General features: G+C 34.4%; 2 protein-coding genes across 5 annotated transcripts; both read right to left on the bottom strand.

Annotated features, from left to right (window-relative positions):
• Nucleotides 1–1,833: 1,833 nt before the first annotated feature.
• On the bottom strand, nucleotides 1,834–6,191 carry LOC132185681 (protein TIFY 6B). Of its 4 annotated transcripts, none has more exons than XM_059599456.1 (7): nucleotides 5,879–6,191; nucleotides 3,826–4,016; nucleotides 3,260–3,552; nucleotides 3,054–3,144; nucleotides 2,643–2,952; nucleotides 2,435–2,495; nucleotides 1,834–2,245 (listed from the first exon to the last, which is right to left on the bottom strand). In XM_059599456.1, exons 1-7 carry the CDS (start codon nucleotides 5,967–5,969, stop codon nucleotides 2,149–2,151), a joined length of 1,134 nt encoding a protein of 377 aa, XP_059455439.1. In that variant the 5' UTR covers nucleotides 5,970–6,191; the 3' UTR covers nucleotides 1,834–2,148. The 4 variants fall into 4 exon arrangements, with proteins under 4 accessions (XP_059455439.1, XP_059455438.1, XP_059455436.1 ...); XM_059599455.1 differs by having other exon boundaries at nucleotides 3,260–3,555; nucleotides 5,879–6,190; XM_059599453.1 differs by having other exon boundaries at nucleotides 1,835–2,245; nucleotides 3,260–3,555; nucleotides 3,817–4,013; nucleotides 5,879–6,190.
• Nucleotides 6,192–9,427: 3,236 nt separating this feature from the next.
• Nucleotides 9,428–11,822, bottom strand: LOC132184420 (protein GET4-like). Its single transcript, XM_059598046.1, has 4 exons — nucleotides 11,723–11,822; nucleotides 10,896–10,980; nucleotides 10,613–10,693; nucleotides 9,428–9,719 (listed from the first exon to the last, which is right to left on the bottom strand). Exons 1-4 carry the CDS (start codon nucleotides 11,809–11,811, stop codon nucleotides 9,702–9,704), a joined length of 273 nt encoding a protein of 90 aa, XP_059454029.1. The 5' UTR covers nucleotides 11,812–11,822; the 3' UTR covers nucleotides 9,428–9,701.
• Between the last annotated feature and the right edge of the window lie 6 nt (nucleotides 11,823–11,828).

Consider the following 11,828-nt stretch of genomic DNA (forward strand, 5'->3'; position numbering starts at 1 on the left):
GGATGGAGGGATAATGGGATGATATACATAATTAGTAATTACTATATATGGGTATGCTTAGTTGGGTGAGGATGAGAAGGTTTTGAAATTATTTAAGCAAGCTTTATTTGGAAATTTGAATGTTTGTCGCTTTCACGTAATAATCAATAGTTTTACCAAAGAAGTATTTTTAGTTGAAAGTGTTTTACGTTATAAAAATTTTTTTACGTCAAAACAAATGGAGCTTTAATAGCACAATACGCCACAAACTTGTCTTATGGTTTTTTATTCATTGTAATATGCCTGCACAATCAATCAATCATACTTAACTAATCAATCCCACGTACCCCAAAATTTAACTGGATATTAGTGAGAAGAGTTGCAATCAAGTCCCCCTGAAAAGAAATCATGAGATCCAGCAGCAATGGCTTAAATTCACTCATCTGAAATAAAAAAAAATATATATTCAATCACAATCATAAAGGATAAACATGAATTCCACTTCAGTAAGGCCCACCTGACTTCAAATCTTCAAGGGTGAATGAAAAGAGCACGCGGTGTGCCTAGCACGCCAGTGCAAAAAATTTCTTCAATCATTTCATGTATATCATAAAAGCTAATAAAGAATTAATTATTTAATTAATATTTTAACATTTTTTTCCACCCATCTAAACATACATTCTTTCTCATTAAACAAAGTCCAACAGGTAAAACATTTAACTTAAATAGTAAAGAAATTATAAAATCGAAGCTTAGAATTTTCTGCTATGATACTATGTGTTTTTCTTTTTTCTTTTTTTTCTTTTTTTGGTTCAATTTATGAACACTACAATACTATGTTAAATTGCCAATTACCCAAAAACCTTAAGTTAATATAAAAAGAGTGAATTTAATAATTTATTTCAAATATTAACATAAGCGACAGAGTTGGTTTACGTGCTGTTCAAAAAAAAAAACTCTTGCATTTCCTATAGTTCTTTCAATGGTCCAAATCTAATTCCATGTTTTTTATGAAAAAAAAAAAAAAGAAATTAGATCTCAACACCTTTAAAAAAAATAAAAAATAAGAGTTTTTTTTTTTTTTTTTTTAACGGCACCTAAGCCAAATCCAATTTCCCCTTATTCATAAGAGTCATATAAATTATCCAGATGTCTGCCTCTTTTCAAGAGCTCAAGCAAGGAATACAAATGTTGATTTGAATGACTAATTGCAAACTTTCAAGTTTTCATTAAAATAAGGAAAAATTACATTTTACCTCCAAGTTTGAAGCAGTTTGCAGTTCAACCTCCAAAATTTTAATTTTGGCAATCCACCCCCCAAAGTCCCAAATTTTTGCAATTTAACCAATATTATTCCAAAATTTTCATATTGCTCCTAATTTTTAATTTTTATAAAAATAAAATAAAATTTGAGGGTGAAAAAATGGCCAAATAGCCAAAGGGTTGGCCGTCCCTAAATATTTTTTTAATTTTTTATAAAAAATAAAAAAAATAAAAAACTATGGACAATATGAAAAGTTTTAGATACAATTAGTCAAATTGCAAAAATTTGAAACTTCGAGGGGTAAATTGCCAAAATTGAAACTTTGAATGTCAAATTACAAATCACCCCAAACTTTAGGGGGGTAAAATATAATTTTTCCTTAAAATAATATACCTGGATGTTTAGTAGTTAAGTATAAAATAATTAGCACAACAAAAACAAAACATTATTAACAAGTACTCCCATGCTCTGCACATGTACTTGCCCAATTTTTTTTTTTTTTTTTGACATGTCCACACAAAAGAAGGGGAGCGGGAATTTGAACTAATAACCACTGCTTCATTATGCGTGGTTTACAATCAATTGATCTATCCCTTAGGGACCACTTGCCCAAAATCTGTTCCACTTGAAAGTCAACAGATGTGGAGGATGCAGATTAAATCATACCAATTTAAGAAATAATAATTTTACAGCATAATAAATGTGATAATGAGTTCATTCATAATTTCAAAAAAAAAAAAAAAAAAAAACTAGAATAATACAACTAATAAATTCATCTAAAACTTGGGTGAAAGAATTGAGCTGAAAATAAAAATAAAAGAAAAAACAAAATTCAATGTCAATGAAGACCTCTCCTGAAATCTCTAAAAGTAATGAGCAACTCTTCTTTGTGTCTCTATTTCTGGCTAATTGGTTGCTGTGAGAGGACAGGAACCATCAGATCTAGGAGTGCTGGAGTCTAGTGATTTCTGGCTGACATTGTATGGCGAGGTAAGCATCACCCTGAATATGCACAAACAAAATTTTAAAGCTCCAATTCTCAACACAATGGAGAAAGCATAATATAATTATGAACAAAAAAAGAACCCAAAAGGCAAACAGAGCCTTTTGAAATGCTCATGGACACTGAATCTCAAAATGGACAGACAAAAATATAAATTCAGCCTGAAGGAAAAGCAAGCTAGTAATTACCTTTCCTTGCGCTTCTCCAAAAATCGAGCTAAGGATGCTTTGCGTGCTTGAGGCAAAGCCACTGTGAACACGAAACAAAGGTCTTGTTATACTTGTATCAATCATCTTGTTTATAAAGCAGGGTATCAATTATACAGATGAAAATTTCGACAATGAATCAAGAAGCCAAGGCATATATATACTGTACACAAAACAAACAAAGTTATACCTGTTGGAATTAAGGTTGTTGCAGCGGATTCTGCCAGATTGACTGCTTTAGGAGGCTCTGAATGGTTAATAGAAAATGGTGAAGCTCCAGTTGGCTTGACTGTCACTAATTCATTGGAACTACTTGTTCCTACTCCAGACTGAGAACAAGCTTGCGATGTGAGAGGGTTCGAGAGCCCTGGCAACAGAGTTATGATTTGGGACTGGTTTTTAATCAAACCATTACATGGGGAAGGCACTTGAGCTGTTGAAAGTGTATTATGATGTGTTGGAGAAGACCCTTTTGCAGCCAATGACATAATAGCCTGAGCCTGTGTAGAGAAATAAGGAATTTAAAAAAAAAAAAAAAAAAAAAAAGGTTCCACACTGAGTTTAACAAAGGGACCAGAGAATGCGTTGAAACATAGATTACCTTTTCAGGAGTAATATCATTATAAACATTCACTGAACCAGCATAAAAGATGGTCAGCTGAGCAGGTGCCCCAGAGGATTTGGAAGGACTCCTACAAAAAGAACAATTTCGATTGAGCTTCTCCATATCCTTATAAAATGACAGTTTTGATTCAGTATCTTTAGTAGTTTTCTCATTAGAACTGCAAATACTGGAAACTAACATACCTGAGATCAGTGCTGCCAACAATGGAGCCTGTAGATGGAAGAAAAGAAACAGGGGCTGCAACTCTAAAAGGTTGTGGTTTTATGGTAGAACCAACCATGTTCTGGCCTGTGGGAGCAAGATGAGATTGGAGAACAGTAGTTCCCAAAGCAACCGTACTTGTTTGATTTTGTTGATTGGAGACTGGGAATATTCTCATTTCTTGGGGGCGATGAACCGAATGTGCATCATGGTGTTGTACAGGATAGACTTTCATTGCATAGTGGTTCCCCATTTGCTTATCAACAATCAAGTTCTTCTAAAACAGTACAAGATAGGATTGAGAAAATAAATCAGTTCATACAGAACCAAACAAACTAGAGATATATTGCAATTCACAAAGGAGACAATACTGTTCACAAGTCCTAACATTTGAAGACAAGGTATAGGTATATGACCTTTGACTAACTTCACTTGTTTTAAGAAGGGAAATAATTTGTAATAACTATTCTTAATATAAAAAACATGAGGGAAATTATAAGAACAAAAAAGAGAGAGAGAGAAGAGCAAAAGAAAAAACCTGGATTACCCCAGAATATGGTTTCTGGCTAGATTCAAAAACATCAGCAGTTGAAACAGTCATAAATCCAGATGATGCAACTGGATCATGGACAATCTTTCTGGGCCTATCTTCTTGAGGATCCCTGAAAGACAGGAACTGAGGAACGGCAGAAATCTTGTTTGAGAATGACCACTGCATCCCTGAACCTCTCAGCACTGCTGGAAAAATCAAAGAAAATGGAAAGTGATGCCCAAGTAAGTATGTGAATGATTAGAAACCCCAAGTGAAGAACAGATATGGTATATATAAATATGCAATAATCCGGCGTTTCCATTATTCTATCATGCTGATAACAAATTCCTTGAATACCTCAAAATTTAAAAGTAGCAACTTGATATAATTAATGTTCCAAAAGAACATAAAATTAATGGCATCTAAAAACTATGTGCCAACAAGAATCATGATTCTCTTACAAGGTAAGTATAAGTAACAGAGTGAAATATTCTCAACGTGTTCTTGCAACAATAATCTCAAAAGCAAAAGATTAAACTATCATTAACAAAAGAAATCTTTAACAAGAAAAGTTCACTACAAACAAAAAGAGTACAGCACATTGTCAACTTACTTTATATTACTAAGCAGCCAAAGAGCAAGACAACAAATTATGGCCTCAAAGACTATGATCAACCCTAAATGAACTGAATATCTCCAAAACACCTTAAACAATTGGTCAGAAGAACATTGAGCTTCACGCTTTGAAATAAGGAGCAAAGACAGTAAGGTGTACTATGCTATTATACTTTATAAAAAACGCTTCTTTGGGAGTATTTTATTGTAAATGCTGGTAGCACCTGTCCAGATATTACTTTTCAGAGAAGAGTAAAATTAAGAACTATAAAACAAAGAATCACCAACTCCTTGTGATCACAAGCATTATTTTAACTGCATTTTGCCAAACAAAGGAGCACAATAATTTCATTTTAGTATATATTATTAAAATTTTTTTTTTTCAACAGGTAAATAATTTACTATAAACTTGTTGCATCTGGCTAGGCATTCCTGTTTAGAAATAATAAACTATGCTCTTTTATATAGGCAACCCAACGTGACTCATTAATTTAATACATTCAATAAGCACCTCATGCGCATGTTACCAAGCACACATGGTCCTATCCCCAATGCAACAAGCAAAAGCAGGAAAAGAAAAATTTTAATATTAAAGCATAAGGCATTAAATTAATATATATATATATATATATATATATATATATATGGGGGACTATGCTTTTACAGCTTGCTGACCCGAGTCAACACGTAATCGGAGGAAACGGATCCTCTCCATTTCATTTGAATGGAAAGTATCCATTTAGTACAATTAGTAGGGCATACTGTCAAAAACATTTTGCCCAAAAAATAAAATTGACAATATTGTCCTCCTAAATGCACTAAATGAATACTCTAAATTTCCTTGAAATTGAGATGATCGTTTTCCGGACAATGTTAAATTTTTTTAGCAACTAACATGACATGACATGACACGTGTGAGCAAGTTTCGAGCATTTATCTTAAATAAAACCAAAGTTTTCTTTACATTACAAACACAAAAGGATGTTTCTACAACCAACCAACTCTCCAACAGCATACTTTTCTCATTGACTGACCCACAGTTAAAACCCCCAGAGCAAATTAGCAATTTAAAATATACAAAAATATAACTATTTATTTTCTACAGCTCACTAAAAACATATTCAAGGGAAGATATTCAAGATCCTTGAACAACAAGAAAAAGGACCGACAAGAGCCTGTATACCTTATGCTTTATAAACTTGTACCCTGTGCTGAATATATTGTACCCCAAGATTTTTTCCAATCAAAATTTACCTTCTGCATGTTATTTCTGCCTCAAACAATTAACCCAGAAGAAAAAACAACTAAAGTTCAAGATCATAATTTCGTTCCTCTCCCAGGTTCTCCAAGCAACCAAACAGAGAGAAAAAGCTCAAAAACTCTTTGAAAACTAAAACGAGCTATAACAAGCACCAAAATGAACAAAGCTGAAATGGAAACATGACGGCCATACCTGACTTAATAGAATCATCGTTGCCGTTGGCCTCCTCTTTCACCATTTTTGAAACATTGTTGGAGCTCAAACCCAGAAAATCCCTCTCCATATCTCTCTCTCTCTTTCTCTCTCAAAACCCACAAAAAGCTTAACCCACCAAATATTCTACCAAGAACTATAACCAAAATAAAGCAAAGAAAAGCAGCATAAAAGAAAAGCTTCTTCTAAACCATGTGGGAAAATGCTTGCTTCGTCCAACACAGAAAGAGAGTGGAGCTTGTGAAATATGCGAGAGCTTCTTCTTGAATAATACCCTATGCGAAATCTTGGCCGTCCGATGGACAAGATACGTTTCTGAGTGGGGGTGGATGCCTGGATGGTGACCGGTGGGTCCACTGTGTGGGGACCGGGTGGTGCCGATAAGCGACCACGTGCGCGGACGAACCTCGGGGACTGGTGGGTCCTTGGCGCTCGAGGTTCGATTAAGTGACGGCCGGTCTGACACGTGGCGCGCCTCGTGCTTGCGTCTTTTAGAATTATCTTCTTGTTTTGATTATTTTCCGAGCCCTTTTTGAGAGTTTGTGCGCGCGCGCGCGCGAACGCTTCACGAGGAAAAATGTTCGGAGAAAGAGTGGGCGTGTCAGGTGGCGCGACGTGTTACGCGGCGAAAGAGTCTCAACGCCCAATTACATCCCGCCGCGTGGCCAAAACATTTGTTTTTCAATTATTTTAAATAAAAATTCAGACAATAAATATAAAAGAGTGAACCTAAATAAATCATGTGCTTAAATCTCGCTTTATTCGGATAGATAGGCTTATTATTTGGATTATTAACGGTTTAAACAACAAATTGTTCGAGATTCGAATAACGGTTATTTAAACTTGACTAATTTATTTATGGTAGAGCTTGAATTCAAACTCCGTCTTTGTTTTTTTATAAACAAGATCAACTTATAGCCCCCAAAAATCTTGGAAAAAAAGTTAGTTAAGTTATGGTTCTCAAAACTAATTTAATATGGTTAAAATTAAACTGTTTTTGTTTGTTTTAATGAATAATGTTGAATGACAATATGACATCCTTCTGTCTTTTTTGTTTTTTCTAAAATTAGTGTAACTTTTAAAATGATCATTGAATTTATGATAAATTACTATTAAATTTTGATCAAACTGTGACACGTCAATTTTTGGGAGGACGCAAAAAAGACATGGGTTTTGTTTTTAGCATTACTCTGTGTGAATTAGTGTTGTAATAATTTTTTTGTGGTCATTTATTTTAATTTATAAAATGAAGCCTTCTAGCCCTTCTTAATTGGATGTTAAAGATAATAATTCAAGGAATATTGAGTAGGATTTAAAAGGATTGTCTTTTTTTTTTTGTTTGTTTAAAAATGTAAAAAATAAGAAGATATTTTACACTTATTCTAGTAGTGTAAAATGATAAAATAAAATAAATAGTTTAATTAAATAAAGAAGGAAGAAAAATGGAAATAAAGAAAGATTGGAAGGAATAGATAGAAGAATAGGACGGGGAGGGAGAGCATGTGGAGCATAAAGATGCGGGCATGTGAATGGCGGGGCCCAAGTGGGCCAGCGTACCAATCGGTCCCCACACAACAGCCAACCCCAATTGCAACGTGACATCTTTTCACGATTTCTTTTATTTATTTATTTTTGGACCGACGCATCCTTCGTACGGGACTTTCGTCACTTTCCCGTTGCCGACCATTTGCTTTCAGCTTTTACTCCTCCCCCATTTATTTAGCTATTTTTCATAATTTTATAATGGGGAAAGATTTTAGGTTGCTAATTTAAAAATAAACCATTGGATCACTGGCCACTTCCCTTGAAAGTGAGACATTAGCTTCTTTTCATTCTCTCTCTCTCTCTCTCTCTCTCTCTCTATATATATATATATATAATGCTCTAGAAGTTATAATAAGGTAAATATGATTTGACCCGATATCCGGAAGAATCATAGACTCTGACCACAATGGTGGAATTAGTATTTGGAGTTTGGGAATGACAAAATTAAAAAATTTAAGGATAAATGAAGTTTTGGGGGAGTGGGGGGAAATTAAAAAATTTAGAGGTAAAATTTTAATTTTTTAAAAAATTTAAGGACTTTTTTGAAAATTTTTGGGGACTCCCCGAGGGGCCATGTAGTTCCGTCCCTGCTTGCCCAGCTTTACTTACTGCATGGACTCGCAGTTTTCCACTTGCAATATTTACGTAAGGTAAATTCAATTTAAAGCTCTAGTATTCAATTTGAATCATAAAAGTGAGTTTGCGGTTTCAAAAAGAAAAAAAAAATACATGCAATTTTTGCTGCAAGAATCAAAGATTATTGTAACAGTACATCAAAGATTATTGTAGTAGTGTCACATGAATTATTCGACTGATTAACTTATTATTTAAGTCGGGCCGTTACACATGCAATTACGCCCCGCCCCAAGTTTCATGGGCATCAAGATATTTTTAAAAGAAAGCCAACACAATGATCAAATTTTGGTGTGAAAAGAAGAATATAAGAAATTTTGAAAATTGATGGGTGATGTTATTGTTTGAAAATTACAGCAACTAGTACAGTTGGCGCTGCCTACACTACACTACACTTTGTGGTTAAGATAAACGAGAAAAATTAGCCATTCACCCAAAAAAGGTGCTTTGATAGCATTATCACGGCTATAAATATCTTGATGTAATCATATTATTTAGAAATTATTGAAGATAAGAACTAAAGAAGAGGGGGATAGACTGATTGCCTTTGAGTAAGCATGCACCATTGATGGAAAAATCAACAGCTATAAAAACCACTGGTATATAACACTTGGAAAAACTAAAACCCCAGAACCTTCGATTGGAATTGTCAAGATTGTAAGACCCACATGTTCCAAGCAATTTGATTCACATCTTAAGCCGTCCAAAGCAGATGAGCCCCGCAATCACCTTCCACCGGCCACCCATGTGATTTAAATGTTGGTAAAGCTACTGCAGCCTTGCTTGCAGTTAACTCAAACCATTGAAATTAAGACAGGGCATAGTCCTAGAAAGGGACTTTCCAACAGTAGTTCTTGGCCTACAATACACCCACCTTTCACATGTCGAAATATCTCCTCATTAGTTTCAGACATATTTGGTTTGTTAGCCTTCCTCAATAGCTAGTCAACTTTTAAGGTTCCCTAGTACGCAAATTTCTACTCTCACAATTTAGCGAAACGGACCACTTTATCTAGATTTTCTAGAAACATTTTCTCCTTTATTTTTCTTTTGCTAAATCTTCCTCTAGATAGTGGAAAGTATAACACTGATGGTCATGTTTGTTACCCTCAACAGACTACTGATGGTCGTGTTATCCCAGCAAGTGTTCATGTTGATACCATCCCCTACTGGTTCGAAACTGCCTTTTTTGGCAGTATCAGTTTCTTTGATGGGCTGAGTCATTTATTTGACTCATTCCCCACTATCCTTAGGATGGCACTATCCCCTTTGTATTTCATGTTTCTATAATTCCCCCTTCCCCCGCATTGACAAAAAAAAAAAAAAACTCAGGCAAAGCATGAAGAAACATGCACCTAATTCAAATAATCTAATAAATAATAAAAGCCCATAGCAAAGACTTTGTGTAGTAAGCAAGGATACAGTTGGGTTTAAAAAATAATGGTAAGTTTTTTTTTTTTTTTCTCCTCACTGAAGAAAATAAAATTACAATCAGTAGAAACCCAGAAACACTAAAAAAAAATGGGCAGGATGCGCCATACAGATCAATTACTCCTTTTGATGGCACAGAAAATGTAGTTGCAGGATCACAGAGGTAGAGAGTGATTGAACTTGTGTCACATTGCTATTCACCTCCCATCATCTGCACAATAAATGTCAGCATCTCAAGAAAGAGTTCTGCTACTACTAAGTCTCATATTCATTTGTTATTATTCAAACAAAAACCCTTTTTCCCCCTTCTCTACCATCTTAAGAAAGAGAGAAAAAAAAAAAAGGGAAAAGAAAACTAATACTAGACCAGATAAAAATGGGGGATGGGAAAAAAAAAAAAGACACCCTGCATTAGCACAACAGATATTCACAAATTGTTTCTTTCCTTAGGAGATCATTTATTTAATAGAATATTTTATTCTTTGGGATTTTCTAGACCCACTAGCTTCAAGAGTTCTAGTAGAATAGCAGAGATAGTAAAATATTATGAAGGACAGAATAAGAGCATTGAAGATTTTGCTTTTCACTTTTCAATTAGAGCAAATAATTCAAATATGCTCTCAGTTAAATTAGGGCTCAATGTAACACAGAGAGGTCCACACAAGAAGCATTTCAGTTAGACACATTGCTTTTGGGGTGCGTAGGAGAGAGAGTTGTGCCCACTGTGAGTGTTTGAGGAAATGTCTAAGTGAGGGGGAGAAAGTACAATAGATTATCTGTTTTTGTGAAGTGAGGGTTTATTTGGATGTAGAGATGGGTGGTTTTGACCGAGTTGGGGGGAAGAGAGAAGCAATCGATCATTTTAGCAAAAGTGATAAGTGAAGGTAAATGCATTTGACCCAAGCTCACATGCTGGGTATATGATCATTAAAGTATTAGTTTAAACACTAATTTGAACGGTAGGGGGGCATTGCAAATTTTTCCGAGACAAAGGGGTTGGTTGTAAAGTTTTATTGTCTATAGATACGTTACAAATGTCTGGATAACTTAAGAGTAGAAAAATATGAGTCCATAGAAAAATCACTTCAAGGCAATGAATAATACCTTAAAGATATCCCCAAACACTCCTTGCAGAGGATTTCTACGCCGCACTCCATAGAACTTCTCAGCAATTTCATCTACAAACTAAAACATAATCTTCATGTTAGAATTAACACAAAAATTAGGCCAAAATAATTAAGTATAAAGTAAAATAAAATCAAGCAAAGACGCCAATAGCTCAACGCACTCAGAACTTGGACAATAAAAAATTGACAGAGAACAGAATAAGGCATAACTTTTTATATCTAGTAGGAGATGTATTCTTATAAATCGAGAAAATGCACACCTCATTAAATGCAGGATCCCTTTCTATGCTTGTCTTGTAACTCGTTTTCAACATATTAAAAAGAGGCAAAGCATCTCTCTGCAATCTGGATTGGAAAGAATATTTGGATTAATCAATGATCATCATACTATATCTCTCTAAAATGATACAACCTACCTTCACAAAAGATGGTGTCGAAACAGAAATTATGTTCCACTTAAAGCTTGCATGGCAGAAATAGTTGGAGCAGAAGCAGGAGAAAGACTTGAAGTTTGAATGTAATGTCACTCCAGTCATCACCATTTAAAGATCGACGCACTATGGATTATGAATCAGAGACTCACTTTCGGTTATCATTTTTGTTCCAGTGATGACATGGTAAAAAATGTCATATCAAATTTATCTTTTCTTATTTCTTTTGTTATTCCACGAGTTTAGTAATTCCCCAGCAGAACACAAGGCTAGAGAAATTTCCTGATTTCTCCAATCATTATATTCAAATATCAATTTCTTTTGAAGTAGTATTACCGTTATTCTCACTAATGATCTAACTTGATTTTTATTTTAGTAGTATTTCTGTTTATCTCACTAACAATCTAACCTGATTTTTATTTATCAACTTTTTCTTTTTGAGGAAGGGAGGTTAATAAAACAATTGTCATACTGAGCACACTTGAAAAAATGCAAGCATTTGAATAATAGAGCAGTCATATCAACATACTCCAAACTGTACAGCAACCCTGCATTGCATGCCAACTTCATCAAGCTGGCACTAAAGAAATGCATCCATCCTCTGCAGCTGCTACTAATACTGAATTGATATAAAATAAAAATAAAATACAACTTACGTTTGCAAAAGATATATGATGAACTGGATCAGATCTGATTGGGGAAACTCAAGCTGCTTAGATTCCACTTGTTTCTTTATCTCATCCATGAGGCAGTTAGCATCTC

This window comes from Corylus avellana, chromosome ca6, assembly GCF_901000735.1.
Source record: "Corylus avellana chromosome ca6, CavTom2PMs-1.0".
Taxonomy (NCBI): Eukaryota; Viridiplantae; Streptophyta; class Magnoliopsida; order Fagales; family Betulaceae; genus Corylus; species Corylus avellana.

What these genes read in the sequence shown, in the direction of transcription:
- LOC132184420 (XM_059598046.1), bottom strand. Translation starts at nt 11,811, where the DNA reads ATGGATGAGATAAAGAAACAAGTGGAATCTAAGCAGCTTGAGTTTCCC. An exon ending in ATCATATATCTTTTGCAAAC is followed by an intron (nt 10,981 to 11,722) that starts GTAAGTTGTATT and finishes TTTCCAATCCAG; the next exon opens with ATTGCAGAGAGATGCTTTGC. An exon ending in GGGATCCTGCATTTAATGAG is followed by an intron (nt 10,694 to 10,895) that starts GTGTGCATTTTC and finishes ATTATGTTTTAG; the next exon opens with TTTGTAGATGAAATTGCTGA.
- LOC132185681 (XM_059599452.1), bottom strand. Translation starts at nt 5,969, where the DNA reads ATGGAGAGGGATTTTCTGGGTTTGAGCTCCAACAATGTTTCAAAAATG. An exon ending in GTTGGCAGCACTGATCTCAG is followed by an intron (nt 3,145 to 3,259) that starts GTATGTTAGTTT and finishes TTCTTTTTGTAG; the next exon opens with GAGTCCTTCCAAATCCTCTG. An exon ending in AACAACCTTAATTCCAACAG is followed by an intron (nt 2,496 to 2,642) that starts GTATAACTTTGT and finishes TCGTGTTCACAG; the next exon opens with TGGCTTTGCCTCAAGCACGC.